Raw genomic sequence first — 16884 nt, 5'->3', positions numbered from 1 at the left:
ATTACAAGCTCCTGACTTGGGACAGGCACATACATACAGAATGTGGCGGGGTTAAACATGTTAGCGGGATCCCAACTCTCCCCATAACCTGGGACAGTGGTGTAACAGTACAACATAAGAACGAACTATAAAGATCAGATGAAAAAGGATTAACTCATCAGATGGATACAAATAGAAAAACATCTTGACGTGAACGGGTACTGGTACATCCCAACAACAACAAGACACTAAGTACAGATCTGAGAGTACTCGCAGTTACTGACAGTCAGTTCAAAGCCAATAACAACTAATAGAAAAAATCATGCATCTAAGACTTAAAGTTCGGTACCATCTAGAAATTTAATGAAGGTGTATTTTTAAATGCTTTGTAATAATAATGGCTCTTTTGTTTCTGAAGAAATGGTCAATGCAATAATCATATGATGATTTTTTTTAACAAATTGGCACTAATGTTTGCTCAGATATTTATATGTATTGACTATTTGAATAACTAACAGTCATATACAATACTTCATTCAATACAGCAACTCTCTGGTATCACCACTTTTTCTGACTGAAGTGCTCTAGAATGGTAATCAGCTGATATTTAATCAATGAAACGTAGCGTTGATCATTACAAGTTAAAGAGGCATTAGCTGTCAATTTCATGTTCACCTATTTAACTCAAATCCTTGTACTTGATTTATAACATTCTAAATCGTATATCCAAATTATAAGAAGTCTAAAATAATCAATTTACGATGCACGGACTCGATAATATATCAACATTTCGTGTGTATTTTAGCCTAGACGCAATCTAATTAACCATCGAGGTGACCTTCGAAGATTGAAGGCGGTCATATAACCCGATATAAACATACACAAAGATATATATATATACATAGCGAACTCGTGCAATTGGATTTTTCAAGGTCTGTTTGATTTCATATTAAAGATTTATAACCTATGTTTATAATCGTTTTTACCTGAATAAGAAGGTTTTTTTGTAGATCGAATCAGTCAACAAAATGGTATGCCCTTGCTTCACTTCCAATGTTGACATTCTTTTCTTTGAAATAGCTGAACACGCTTAGTTCATGCTTAACCCATCACTAGCTAAGGGGTTCAATTGAAGTTCACATGAATACGGATTTAATGAGGTCGAATAATTCATTAGCGATGTTTCTTTTCTAATTTTGACAAAACTGAACCAAACTGGCTGCTAAAAGCGAATTATTATATCACTTTTTCACTTTCATCATTGAATGAAAAAAAAAAAATTAAATTTCATTAATTCTATATCTCGCAGCTAAAGCCCCTTTAAGATATATTTATAAGTCACATTCGTTAATATCAATAATTAAGGAACGGCATGCTTGTGGCTTTAACAAACGAAAAAAGTCCGTGATCATATGTGACATTGATATGAAAAACAATAACAGTCAAACTCAGTCTAGAGTTCGTGAAATGCTGTTAAAAGGAACCTCAACATTTTCGTCAACACTCTTGGTTGAATATTTTGCCCATGAACAGCGTTTTAAATAAAAACACAAGACTCGATATGGAGATATACTTCAAATAACGTTGCTTCAGGAATATTAATGTACTAAAATTGAAAGTTCATAGTAGGGAAATTTTGGGCGGCCGTTTTGTTGGAAAGTTTTTTTCTCCTCCAAGACTTACTGTCAATTTTGAAAGTAAGGTAAGATAATGTTCCTGACGAAACACGAAACTGTATCTATGGAATCTTTTGTTTCAAATTCAGTAGTTCATATGTGATCAACTTACTCTTCAATAATTGTCCAATGAATTTTATTACTTAAGTTTTCACTATTCCGAAACGGTTATCAATCTAAGTTATTTGGTAGTCCATTTTTTGTATCATTACAAATGTATCAATGCAAAGTAAATCTACAAAATCATTCATATTTAACAATGGATGTTTCACATATAGAAATCATCCAAACTCTCCATCTCCAGTCAAAAGTTGAATAACAAAAATACAGAAATCCAAGATATATTCAAATCGGAATGTCCCTTATTAAATATCAAAATCAAAGGCTCAAACACATCAAACGAATGAAAAACAACTGTCATATTCCTGACTTGATACAGGCAATGCAGTTTCTATATATACGGATGTAAAAAAACGTTGTTGTTTACAAATGTGTGAAGTCAAATTTAACGTGATCTGCACTTGAACAATTACATATGCATATGCAAGTTTTTTTAATATAGCAATATATATTTTATGATTCCATCTACTACTTATATTTAACCATTTTAAGACAAAAACTGATGCTTAACTTTTAATTGTCTATAATGTTAAATGCATTAAAAATCGAATTTTTGTTTACCTGTTACATGAACATCTCATTTGATAAAAAAACAACATTTCAGATTAATATAAAATATGTGAAGTGTAAACTTACCCCCATTTGCATATCTATACACAATGATACTTAGAATCACGGTAGTGAAAACACAAATCATTATCGGGCATGTGTGCAATCCGCATGTTGTGATCAACAAATTTCTTCCGGTTTCTCACGTATTCCTACAGTATACGGGAAGTTGATTGTAGAGTGTAGTAACAAGAGTTTGTTTCCGGTTCATCCTTTACTTTCTCACGAACAAAGACAGTTAAGTGTTTATCGTGTCATTTTACTGTAATAACATGACTATTGGCAGATAAAGAGATAAGAAGCCATATAGTAAAAAAGCCATGTATATTTCAAAGGTTATATTTTCATTCTAAAACTTATTAAAGGTAAGACGATAAAAGTATGCACTTAAATGAAAGTTTCATTATAAATCAAATAAATAAATGGTCATATAAAGGAAACAACTCAAATTTAAAACAACACATTTCTTTTTGTACTCTTTCGTACAATATACTATATTGTTTGCTGAATGATTCATCAGTTCAATGTAAATATGAAGTTGATAAAATGTGTATAAGGAAAATGTCGAGTGCGTGTATTTTAAATAAAGTCTTCATCTGTGATATTCAAAACAAAGATTACAATGGCTTTGATATTTAGATAGATTCTTCAGAAATGTCCAGAGACCACAGTTATTGTTTTAAGTTATTTGGTATGTCATTTTTGTCCCAATATTAAGAAAATATCAGTCATATTACACATTGCTTATGTCATATAGATAAAACCAACACCGGCAATGAAAAGTCGAGATAGCTGCTATATCTCTTTTGATATCGTATCAGTATGATCGTAAAAGCCTTGAATACAAAAGTTTCATTTGATATGCACTAAACATTATCATTTATATAATGTGACATTCCATTAAAATAAACTATCTATTTTATGATTCTATCTACTTTGTAAATATAACCTATTTAAGATAATAACTAAAGCTTTACGTTCGATTGCCCATATGATGACATATATAAATGATATAAAACCTTCTTGATATCATATTTATGTTTACCTGTCACATGAATCACCTCATTTTTAAAACTATTTTGTGATTTAACCTACAGTATGTGTAAACAATGAAATTCTGTAAACTTACCCGCATTTGCAAGTCTATACACAATGGTGTTAAGAATAACGCAATAGAAAACATCAAACATAATCGAAACATGTGTTTAGTACACATTCAGAGATCATACTATTTCGTCCGGTTTATCAGAAAATCATACAACCAGGAAGTTTAATGAACAGTATTTATAAAAGGCATTTTCCTGTCCATCCTTGACCTTCCCAAGAACAAAGGCAATTAAGCGTTTAATGTCATTTCACTTTTATAACATGCATATTGACAGATTGACAGGAAATTAAAAAAAATGACCAATGGTATGGTAAGGAACTTTTGCATATGTCAATGGAGATATATTCCGTCTAAAAATAGTAAAAGGTAAGAGGATAACAATAAGCAAATCAAATATTGGTCTTATTTTAAATTCATATATTATTCGTGTCAGAGTTATCAGACAATTAAGTACCTTTAGGGCCTTTCGGCTATCTTCCAAATAATTGGGTTTCAATGTTTCTACACAATTATCTAATGAATGCTCGTAATTACGTATCGTAAAAAGGGAAAAAGGTTTCTTCTTTATGATTGTCAGAAACATTCTAACTTACTGTTTAACAAACACATTTAAACATTTTAACAGTATAATTGTCAGAAATGAATTGCTTACAAACTGTCTCGTTTTTAATGGTCACATTTAAACAATGAATGTCTCATCTATTATATACAAGTATACGAGTATATGCAATAACATCGACAAGTTAATAAAACCAAAGTCAATTACGCGTGTTTCGTCTACAGATGAGTCATCAGTGACGGTCGAATCATAAAAGTTAAAACGGACAAATAAAGTGCGAAGTTGAAGAAATGCCATAAAACGTTTACAGGTTAGGTAATCTAATCCTAGTTACTCGAGTAACCAATTAATGAATAAGGGATTAAAACATTTCTGGGATCATTTTGATTGAATAGTTATGTATCGGAATGTTGTACAATGATATATCAAAAATTAAATGTTATCCAACATGACTATCGTCTAGGGTGAAGTAAGTAAGAATCAAATATTGATTCACGCATGGCATATTGTAATAACAATTCCCTGTTGCATAATGTAATATGTTAACTTTTGTTTTATTAGTTGCAGTATCCCACCAGTAGCCGTGTATGGATGTCTTTCAAGCTTTCGGAAGTAGCGAGCACATTTTAACTATGCACAAAAAATTAGATGCTTGTTGTTTTTCTTTTACAACTTGACTAGGAATTGTACGGCTAATGGTTTACAAAGGCAAGTGGAGTGTTTTGTGCGTGCGTAAAAAATGGTTTTAATGAATCCGCTCTAGATGTTCCCTTGTACCAAATCATGCTATCTTGACCAGTCCCTGCAGATAAAGCCTTAAACGTCATCGTTTCTGTGTTTAAAGCACAGTACATTTATTTAGATAGATGAATTGAGTATCGACAAATCACTAAGAAATTTCACATACCAAGGAGGAAATCCTTTATAATTATAAGTCTGTTATATGTTCCTTTGGGATTTCAAACAAAGTCGTAGAACTTGATCTTCCATAACTGTATTGGATACCTAAACTACAGTAGTGTCCTGGCAAACAGCCTTATACTGCTGGTTCTCCATAATGCTCCACAAAACCTCTTTCGTAATTATTAACATCAACGCTATCAGCAATAAAAGCCGGACTTCAAAGCTATTGTGAAACTAACTATTCTAGAGGTGGCGTGAATCGGATGTGAATTCTAACAAATTCCAAAGATCTTTTAGAGTGCATACAATATAAGACTTTTTCATCTTGCTATAGTATTAAAACATTTGACTTTTCTACACTTTACACAAGTATTCCCCATTTCAAACTTAAAGACAAATTGAAAGAGTTGGTCCTATTTTGTTTTATAAAAACGAATGGCCAACGTAACGTAGATACAAGTATCTTGTCTCTGAAACTGACATTATCAAAATGCTTGATTTCTTGATTGACAACATATTTGTTACGTTTGAAGGACGTATTTTTTTAACAAACAATTGGTTTTTCCACGATAACAACTGTGCTCCTCCTCTTGCCGACTTGTGCCTTTATTCATGTGAGACTGACTTCATACAGGAACTTCTTAGAAGAAAAAAAAGCAGTTAGCAGTATCCTTTAACTCTACGTTTTGCTATATCGATGATGTTCTCTCACTAAATAATTCAAAATTTGGTGACTATGTTGAACGCATCTATCCCATCGACAAATGAAAATAACACGTTATATAAATTTATCAGGAACGCTCAAAGCCATATTTTTAAAACTTAAGATAAAGGATACACCAGATACAGTTAAGTCTGCCTCATTTCTTGACTTACATCTAGAAATTGACAATAAGGGCCGTTTGAAAACAATATTTTTTCGACAACAGAGATGATTCCAGCGTCCCAATTGATAATTTTCCATTTCTATGTAGCAACATTCCAGCAGCGCCTGCATACGGAGTGTGTATCTTCCAGTTGATAAGATATTCTAAGGATTGTATTTCCTATCATGATTTCTTTAAAAGATGGTTGCTGCTGACAAGGAAGCTACCTGTATATCAGTTGTTATTTACAGTCCGTTTGTATGTATACTGGCGCTACTATAAATGCCTGTACCAAGTCAGGAATATGACAGTTGTTGTCCATTCGTTTGATGTGTTTGAGCTTTTGATTTTGCCATTTGATTAGGGACTTTCCTTTTTAAATGTTCCTCGGAGTTCAGTATTTTTGTGATTTTACTTTTTGTTTATGTTGTAAATCAGTGTTTTTGTTGTTCCGTTGATTTCGTATTATAGTTGATGTGTTTCCCTCGGTTCTATTTTGTTGCCCGCATTTGTTTTTGCTTGATCGAATTATTACTATTGAATAGCGGTATTCTACTGTTGCCTTTATTTAAACCAAGAGTTCCAAGTGATGGTGAAGTTGCAATCATGCCTTCATAAATTTTCTGGACGACATCACGAGTTTGTTGACCGTTGTGGAATATCCGTTTCACATATTATATCGGATATGTTCCTTCAATCCTATCCCCTTTTTTCCCAAATGTGATCTCTTTACCCTTCCGGAGCACCGGAGATCAACCCCAGGTTTTTAAGGGTTCGTTTTCCTCAATCTTTAGTTTCCTATGTTGTTTTGTGTGTATTGTTGTTTGTCTGTTGGTCTATTTCTAACTTTAGCAATGACGTTTATCTTTCGCATCTCTTTTATTGTTTGATGTTGTTTTGATTCGTTTTAAGGAGACGGGCATTGTACTGTGCAATATTTTTGACGATTCCCCTTAAATAAAGATATGATTTACATACAATTCGATTGGCATGATCATAAGTTTTGAAGTTAACGAACATAACAAGAGGCGATACTATAATGTAAGTTAAGTTTAGACGTACAGCATGACAAAAATTATGGCGGAAAGTGAATTTAAGGGTAATGCCAGATTATTTTCATCTTTTCGAATCTTATATAAGAAGTTTGCTTAATAACGAACAGGTCGACAAGTATAGGGACACAGTTGGTTACCATGTCAATTGTCTATTAAAAAATATGGATGTATTTATAAATTATAAACACAAAAAGACAGGATTGTGGTAACGTCAAATGCCATGATTGCTTTAATTTCTTGTTTAATGTTACGGAGAACAAAAGATAAAAAAAAAAGAAAAACCTCAATAGTAACCATTTCAAACAAAAATGTGTATCAGGACAAGAAAATAATATTTTGAGTCTCAAAATATGTACATTTGTATGCCGTAAATGCATGTCACATGTTTTTGTTTAGTATCCTTATAAAGTAAAAGTTTGCGGAAATGTTTGAATATGCTATTTATGTCTGATTCCCCGTAACTTTAAGTTATTAAAACTTATTGTTTTGTATGTGTGGTATGCATGTCAAAGCAAAATGGTTTGTTTTCATATTATAAGTTTTCAAGTAAAATGACAGAAATCTCGACTCAAAAATTGGTTGATTGAAGAAATTATTTACAAAAAATAACACGACATGCTAAATACGAGGCACTCCTAAGATGATCAATTTCGTGCTGTTTTGAAAATTTGATTCTGTCGCCTTAGGACGATTAGTAAGTAAAAATAGTTCTAGGATTCGTCAATTCTTTGTGACCTTAGATCTTAGCATATCTGAATTGTAATTTTACTGATTCTGTCGTATTCATAATTGTGAATGGTTTTACTAAGCATTGCGCGAGATGCATGCATAGGTAAGTACGTTTTACCTCCTGACATACCCGGTCTCGCTCATTTTGGCTTCATACAATTTTCGGAGTTTTTGTTTATTACCTTTGGTAGTATGTTCTTAAACGATTGATGAGATTAGAATATCGGTAGAATACTGTTAACAGATGTTCTTGTTTCTGTAACATAGTTTGGAACATAATTCTTTATCCCAAATAGAAGTGAGTTTTATTGATTTAAATGGTATGATTATATAATTATTGATAGCGAGAGTATCTTTTGTAGAATTGAAATAATCAAGGAGCACAAAGATAAATTAAAAATTTATTCTAATTAGCTTATAATGTATTCCATAAAATATCTACAGACTTGAGACTTTAAAACTCAAGAGGTATAAGCGTGTCCTAGCTTTTATGATACAAACTTGACATACGCATCAAGAACCCCACAAAAGTCAACAGTAAACCCTACCACTCCAGAAGTATAAGTTTTTCCTTATACTTGATCAACACACACACACTCGACTGTTTCCTTATCGGACACTTATAGACATCTCTTTACAAGTATTCATTCAATATAATAGTTATAATTGATACAAGTAAATCTTTAATAGCCACACAGGAACAATTCTGCTGTTAAAGGAGTACCAATCGGTGCCGATTGGAATAATACAACTTATCAATAAACTATATTGCCGAAATGTTGTTGTTCTTGTTTCCTATGTATAAATATGTGTGTTTGAATTAAAGGATATTTAACCGCGAGCTTAACTTAAGACCCTACAAGTAGGGATGACAGTACTAGTTATCTCCAAAGATACCGCAAAATACAATGTCACATGTCAGGCCAAAAAAAACCCAGTTTTTTTCGGTTTGCTTTGGTTTGTTCAATTCATGAATAGCAACGTAAGAAATAAAACCCAAAACAATAACAAATTCAAATAAAAAGGTCAAAGTTTTAATTGCGTCATATCTTTGATTACATATGTTGGTTTGTTTTGAATTCTAAGTCTAAGATATGAATAAACTGATTACTTGTTTTCAGTTACAGAAAACATTTAAATTATTTTACGACAAAAATTAAAACAAAAACCTTAGATGTATAGGACCACCCACGCGGAAAAAAAAATAAAACCAAGAGAATCAAGCGCTGGTTTTTCCTGTATTCTCCACAACTTAATTTTTCAAAAATGTCATGTGTCTACTATATCTTAATTAATCTTTAAAATGTAAGTGTGTTTTCAAAATTAGAATATCATATCACTAATATTTGAAAAATAAATGTGTATCAAGTACACATACATACAGGCAATAGCTTGTCAAGGCAGGACTTTTACTTTTTTGGTATTGAATCAGTCTGATCGAAATCAATGGTCAACAAATAGATATGGTTTTGGAAAATGTTGTTAATAACTATTTGACACACACAGTCAGATTAAAAAAAAATCGTATATAATCGTTTCAGTCAAGATTAGTGTGTTTATAACTCTCTAGAACACTTACACTTATTTGTGAAATTCCATTTTTAGATATTTTATAATCGTGTTCAACTCTGTGAAGGCGCCAATGTTAAAATTATCACAAAGGCCTTACTTTTAAATTGTCTGTATGAGTCTATAGGTAGATTACACAAAACAATTTGTAAATAAACTCATCAGAAATATCATTTTATACGTCAGGACCTGGTTGTTCATCACTTGGTTAAATTTTAACTCTAGTTTTTTTTTCTGTTGATCATCCTGTGGTTTAATTCAACCCTTTGGTTTAATCTTCAGTTGAATTATTCAGATTTAACCTTGTTTCGGATCGCGGATAAAATTTAAACCAAGGAATAGCTATGTCCAAACGTACGATTCCCTGTTGATAACTAGACTGGGAAGGTAACTAAATGTTTAACAAAACCCATGTTTTGTTATCTACGAACATAAGTAGGTAAAAACTAATTTTTGCGATTCTCAGTCCTTCCCCCTTTTTCCATCGAGGTTTACGTACATGGTAAAATTGAGAACGGAAATGGGGAATGTGTCAAAGAGACAACAACCCGACCATAGAACAGACAACAGCAGAAGGTCACCAACAGGTCTTCAATGCAGCGAGAAATTCCTGCACCCGGAGGCGTCCTTCAGCTGGCCCCTAAACAAATATATATACTAGTTCAGTGATAATGAACGCCATACTAAACTCCAAATTGTACACAAGAAACTAAAATTAAAAATAATACAAGACTGACAAAGGCTAGAGGCTCCTGACTTGGGACAGGTGCAAAAATGCGGCGGGGTTAAACATGTTTATGAGATCTCAACCCTCCCCCTATACCTCTAGCCAATGTAGAAAAGTAAACGCATAACAATACGCACATTAAAATTCAGTTCAAGAGAAGTCCGAGTCTGATGTCAGAAGATGTAACCAAAGAAAAAAAAAACAAAATGACAATAATACATAAATAACAACAGACTACTAGCAGTTAACTGACATGCCAGCTCCAGACTTCAATTAAACTGATTGAAAGATTATGTCTTCATCATATGAATATCAGGCACAATCCTTCCCGTTAGGGGTTTAGTATCATACCATCATAACATATATGAGAAGAACACAACCCGTGTCATGCCAACAACTGGTTTTTAAATTATTTGTGTTTAGTGCCGATGCAAAGACCCTATAAGTGAATCAATATTAACGCCACAATATGCAATCTTTAATGACCTGACAACAGTATCGTAACTATATCCCTTCTTAATAAGTCTATTTAAAGGTTTTGTTAGCTTCAGAGGTGAATACTGACATTTTTGTGCTTGATAAAGAATATTTCCATAAAAAATAGGATGTGAAATACCTGAACGTATAAGAAGTCTGCATGTTGAGCTATATTTACGAATGATGTCCTTATACCGATGATAAAATTTAGTAAATGTTTTGACTAGTTTGTGATATCGAAAACCATGGTGTAATAATTTTTCAGTAATACATAAATTTCTCTCGTTAAAATCTAAAACATTGTTACATACACGAGCGAATCGTACAAGTTGAGATATATAAACACCGTAAGATGTTGACAAGGGAAATGGTGTCTACCTAACAGATATTTTGAAATCAACATTTTCCCCCTGTCATCTTCTATGACAATAAACAAGTTCATGCAACAAAATTAAACATATTTTAGTTAGAATATGTATTTATTTATAATCAAATATAAATCAACGATCAAGGCTTCTTTTCAAACAAAACAAAAGGTGTTCTCAGTCATGTCCACGATATTGTTGTACTTTTTTTTAAAAAGAACGTAGACGCTGAGCAGCGTATTGGTTTTAATAAGTAATCATATTTATTGACCAGACAGGTTTTCTCAAAATTTAACCATGGTAAATGTACAGAAGAGTTAAAAGAAGTTGAACAACAGAATTTTAACTCTTGGTTACGAAACTCCAGTTGAAAAATTAATCCTTGGTTATGTTTAAACAAGTGTTATATATAACCGAGAGATAAACAACAGGGTCCATACGGTTCGTCTACAAAAGACTCATCATTGACACTCAAATAAAAAAGTTGAAAAGGCCAAATAAAAAGCGAAGTTGGGGAGCATTTAGGACACACATTTAAAACATTTTGCCAAATACAGTAAAGGTAATCAATTCCTGGAGTAGAAAATCTTTATTTTCTCGAAATATTCATAGCTTTTTAACAGCTTATTTATATTTATGATCATATCAATAATAATTCATGTCTGGACAGAAGTGATCTAACTAATAATATATTAAACATTTTAATTCTAAAGACTCACCTCCTTTTGTATATCTCAATACAAAGGTATTTAGAATAACACAAAAGACAGCAATCATTATCGTGTATTATTTAAGTCCACATTCACTGATGAAAATATTTCTGCCCGTTTCACATGAAATTATACAGGAAGTAAAATGTTCAGTGTAAAATGTACCTGTAAGATGTATATTCCGGTCAATTGTTTAGCTTCCCTAGTAAAATTACTTACAAGTACTGATACAGTCAAGACTTTTTTTTTATAGTATCGATCTCCATTATATTTGGAAGATATATATGGATTCTCTCATAGGAAAGAGTAAGATTAACAGCAAATTTAATTTTTTTCATATACCTTGTGGAAAATACTGCTAGTATATTGAGCAATAGAAAAAAAAATTTAATTGCACAATGTGCTTGTGACCTCAAACATTATTTACATTGTCAGTAAATTCTATATGGGCGGAGAGTGAGCAAAGACCGAGATTCATAAAGAATTTACTGACCTTGTATATATCATATTAGGTCACTAGCACACTTAGTAACGAAGTTATCTTGCCGACTATCTAATTTTGGGAATTCAAACGTAATTGTAAATATTGATATAACGATTTTACAAAAACATTTAAATAAAAACATATTTAATTATGTCTCTTAACCATGCATACTACTTTGAGAACAACACCGTTTTTTAAAGAAACGTAGCTCTACTGCTTACCGTGTATTTGTTATGTTTTTATAAAGTAACGTAAAACAACTACTCAACGTATTTTGATATAAAACACGCCCACCGACCAAATATTAAATATACATGCTCTCCCTGTGTTCGTTTTTAACTAATGATATTCCTTGAAGTGTATAGGGGTAATGCTTGGTTTTTAGGAATAGCAAAAAACTAGCATGTGCGGAATGGGACTCGCCGTTTTCATCATCGTTGAAAAATTGTTTGTTAAATGTGCTATTTGTTAATCAAATTTTATATTGCTAAATATATTTTCCCTTTTCTAACATTCTTGGATGTGTTGGACGAAATATAATAATATCTTTCTATTTTCATTGAAATATATATTCATTACAAACTGTCTCGTTTTAGGCTGATTCCAAGGCCCGGTTGACCATCTATCGGCTACATTTAATCTTGGGTTTAATCTTAAACTGAGGTTTACGTAACCAAGGGTAAAAATTGTATTTCTAATCCCCGGTTACGTAACCCGTTACAAAATTATCAACATTTTTTCCGGACCTAGAAAAACAATTTGTTAAAAAAAAGATTCTTATTAATACAATATGATTTTAAACGTCTAAGTTCTCAAAATAGTACATCAACAACGCGGACGTAACAGATAACACCTTTTGTTTGAACAGAGGCGTTGCTCGTAGAATTGTAAATCATTAAAGATAAATACATTATGTTACTTAAAGATGTTTAATTTTGCTACTTTGATTTATTAATTCACAAAGGAGATGACAGGGTAAAAATAATGTTGATTTGAAAATGTCTGTAAGGTAGACACTATGAATGTAAACCTTGATGTAAAAAAGGGGGAAGGGCAGTAAAATGTAATAATAAGTTTTTCACTACAAATGATCGTAGAAAACGAAACATATTTTGTATCAAACGTTTGGTGACCATTTGAATCTAGTTATAACAGGAAAATGTACTTTTAGACAACACTATTCATATTGGTTTAAATTTGAACCGAGGTCTGACGCAGGAACAAATCTGAATCATTTAACCAAGGATTTAACAAATGGTAATATTTGACCACATTATGAACAGCAGGCAATAACCTAGGGTTAAACTTTTACCAATGGTTATGATATTTAACATTTGGTTAACATTTAACCAAGAGATGAACAACCAGGTCCTGGGGTCATAAAAAGAGAGTATTGGGCAAATATATGTTAACCTAACATATTTCGGGTTCTGTCTTCGGGGGATAAATTGAAGTTTACGTAACATTCATAGTTGACTGAATCGGATGTTAAAAATATTTTGAATACAGAAATTCGATACAAAAGTTTTGCTGAAAGTCACACAAAGACTTTTTTTAATACGCTTGGTCTTGGTTATGTCTGTACCAAGTCAGGAATATTGCAGTTGTTTTTCACTTGTTTTGTTGATTGATAGTGTTTGATTTTGTCAGTTTTATGGACTTCCCAGTTTTGAATTTACATTGGAGTTCGGTTTTTGCATTACTTTTTTTTATCAAATGCAACGTAACTTCTATTCATTCGCTGATAAATATATTTAGAAAACATCATATTCAGTTTTGTTGTGTATAATGTTTTTAACTACTTATTAGCTAAATTGAGCAGTTTTTACTAAATCGGAATCGAAAACGAGATCATTATATTGTTTGTTGTCATAAGCGTAAGACATTGATGTTTTATCTGCAAAGAATCTGGAGACCTTATGTATTATCAGTAATATGATTTATATATATATATATATATATAATTATATATAACACCACTTTTCATGTTTCCTGAATATGTCACTTAAAAACTTTCAACCCATTTTAACGTTATAACATACATTCCATAGTCATTCCAACGTTGGACATATCCCTTATGCCAAACACGATTACAAGCTTTAGAAATATAACAAAAACAGTACAGATAAGTTTGTATTTGCTAGAGCCAATCAGATATTGTGATATATTTCTCTGAGTAGTTGTATAATTGAATGACCAATAATAAAGCCAAAAGGAAATCGATAAATCAAAGCACTGTTTAACAAATAGTTAAATATATACATGTACGTACAAATAAAACGTTTAAGTGTTAAACACAAGTTAACAAGGAAGAAGTTGGTCTATAGTGAGAATGATCTAACTGTACACCCTTTAAAATAATACAAGAGCATTAAAAAGAAAAGCTAAAAATAATTTGAAAGGGTATTTTTGGCAAATTTGGTAAATTTTTGTATTCTTGTCTTTCATTTTTGCTGATGTGCTTTGTCTATATGCCTTTTTGTTTCTCTTTGTTGACATGTTTGTTTGTTTTTATAGTAATAAATTTTATTACATAATGTTAACTGCTGTACCCCTTTTTTTGCATTTTTACCTATAATGTTTGTTTTCTCCACACATTGTTGTCAATATAATGGAATTTTTTACAATTGTCATACAAGTGAAAAGTTTATCTAGCTATAAAACCAGGTTTACTCTCCCTTTTTTCTAAATAATAAAATGCCTATAACAAGTCAGGAATATGACAGTTGTTATCCATTCATTTGATATGTTTGGGCTTTTGATTTTGCCATGTGATTATGGATTTTCCGTTTTGAATTTTCCTCGGAGTTCGGTATTTTTGTTATTCTACTCTATATGCATACGGTCGATGCAGTATACTTTGATATTTGGTGATTTATTTGGTTGTTTCGAACAAAAAAAATGACCAGAATCAACCCGAATTAAAATTTACCTGTGTTCTGGAATTCTGATCAAATAAAACATGGAGTATACGTTCTATAGATTTAAAAATATTTACACGGAAAACAAAATACTTATAAACTACACAACATTTTAACACGATGCATATAATTTAAGTTCATATTGAACTCGTTTCAAGAGTATAAATTAATGTCACATTTGTATGATAAAGATAATTATATACTCTCAGTTTGTAAATCAACATGTTGAGGAAATGTTTGCGTAGACATTTTGTTACTGTTTCCTCGAAAAGTACTTCATTTACTTCACAGAAAACTTGTTTGAATTTGGGGTCTTCATGTCAAAGTTAAAGAATGTATAACATATAGACCTAAATGACTTTTGAAATACTAAACTATAATAAGTTAAGCACATTCAATATTATGTCCTTCCGTAAAGAATATATAGAACAGAGAAAAGCTTCAACTTAGAACAATTTGAAAATGTAATTAAGAAAATGTGATCGGAGACAACTTTCCTCAAGAGATCAAATGACGTAGATGTTAACAACTATATGTCACCATAACAACAATGTGCAAAACCCGTACTGTATAGTAAGCTATGCAAGGGTCAGGCATGGAAACATGATAAATAGTTCAAACAAGAAAACCAATGGTCTGCTGGATGTATGTACAAAACGAAACACAAATATGATAGACAGTTACCAACGACAACCACTGAATTACAGGCTCCTGACTTGGGACAGGAACAACAAGCATATTGTGGGGATGAACCTTATCCTTACTTTAGACAATGGTAACCAGACAAGATAGGAACTAAAGTAAAAATTGAAAATGGCTTGACTCATTGGAAAGATTATTGACAAAAAGAAAAATATTTCAACTAACCTTCAGTAATTGATGGTAGACTTAGATCGGTACTTTGTGACTTTTGTGCTTATGTTAGTTATGTTTTATAATTCGTGAGGATCTGAGTGATTAAGCCTTTTCCAACTGATTTTTCAATTTGTTCCTATGTTGTGCTGTTACACCAATTTCCAGTTTAAAGAGAGGATTGCTCGTTTGTTAATATATATTCATTATTGTCGCATTGTTTATACACCTCTCTCAAGTCTGAAGAGTTGTTGGTTGTTGTCTGTCATATTTGTTTTTCGTGTCTTGTTTTAGCGTAAGTCAAATCTTTGGTTTTCTCATTTTGTCATATGTAACTAACTATACGGTATTGGTTTGCTAATTGTTGAAGGCTACACGATTACCTTTAGTAGCTTATATCCAAGGTCAGTGGTATCTGGTGAATAGTTGTCTCATTATGTCAATCATACTACATCTCCTTGTTTGAATATTATAAAATTTCCGGAAGAACGACTGAAATATCGATCTTCGACCAGTTAAGTCATACCACATACCACAATGGTTTGCACATGTTTACCACCTGGCTTTTCGTACATATATATACCATTTAGTGAGGGTACATTAGGTAAAATTGCAATAACTAAGAGGCTCTAAGATAGAAGTACAAATTTAATCTAATTTATATAAAATGTAACCTTATTTCCCATTAAATACCTTCAGAAGTTTTATTACTCCTGAACTGGAAGTATTCTCATGATACACACTTGACCTACACATCAAGTACCCCACAACCAAATTAACATATAACTCTCCTACTCCAGGCCTCTTAGTACTTCCTTCCTCTTATAAAGCACATGCAATGGACAATGTTCTTATTTTTACAAAGAATCATCCATCAAAATCGTTATAAAATAAGTTAACCCTGTTTCAAATTTATACAAATGAAGGTTAAAATACAATAGATATATCATATGTATGTACAATTGTATGAACCAAATATATCGTAACAGTCAAGTAAGTACAAATTGCAGCCGCAGTGTCAGTTCAGTTCATTTGACATTGTATGTGTCTGATTCGTGTCTGTTTGTCGTAACTGTGTCATTCGTTGTATTTTAAACATCACTCGATGCACCATGATCATACAGGTCATCATCGTCTTTAAATTGCTGTCTTTTTCCGCTAGCAGTAAACACGTG

At 31.8% G+C, this 16884-nt stretch overlaps 1 protein-coding gene and 1 long non-coding RNA gene across 7 annotated transcripts in view; one reads left to right on the top strand and one right to left on the bottom strand.

Annotated features, from left to right (window-relative positions):
- Positions 1-3680, bottom strand: part of LOC127707601 (uncharacterized) — a 33358-nt gene extending 29678 nt beyond the window's left edge. For 3 of the 5 annotated variants that reach the window (XM_052212195.1, XM_052212198.1, XM_052212199.1), the window contains exon 1: positions 3514-3680. In XM_052212195.1, the coding sequence (XP_052068155.1) occupies positions 3514-3574 (61 nt within the window). In that variant the 5' untranslated portion in view covers positions 3575-3680. Of the gene's footprint in view, positions 1-2411; positions 2473-3513 lie in introns of those variants that run through there. The other 2 variants (XM_052212200.1, XM_052212197.1) reach the window with 2 other exon arrangements.
- On the top strand, positions 2606-7304 carry LOC127707602 (uncharacterized). Of its 2 annotated transcripts, none has more exons than XR_007984968.1 (2): positions 2606-2749; positions 4613-7304. It is a non-coding gene; the product is annotated as an uncharacterized LOC127707602 (long non-coding RNA). The 2 variants fall into 2 exon arrangements; XR_007984969.1 differs by lacking the exon at positions 2606-2749 and adding an exon at positions 3699-3858.
- Positions 7305-16884: the final 9580 nt, after the last annotated feature.

The sequence above is a fragment of the Mytilus californianus genome, unplaced genomic scaffold (genome assembly GCF_021869535.1).
Source record: "Mytilus californianus isolate M0D057914Y unplaced genomic scaffold, xbMytCali1.0.p SCAF_7, whole genome shotgun sequence".
Lineage (NCBI taxonomy): Eukaryota > Metazoa > Mollusca > Bivalvia > Mytilida > Mytilidae > Mytilus > Mytilus californianus.
This window is presented reverse-complemented; position numbering and strand designations above follow the sequence as displayed.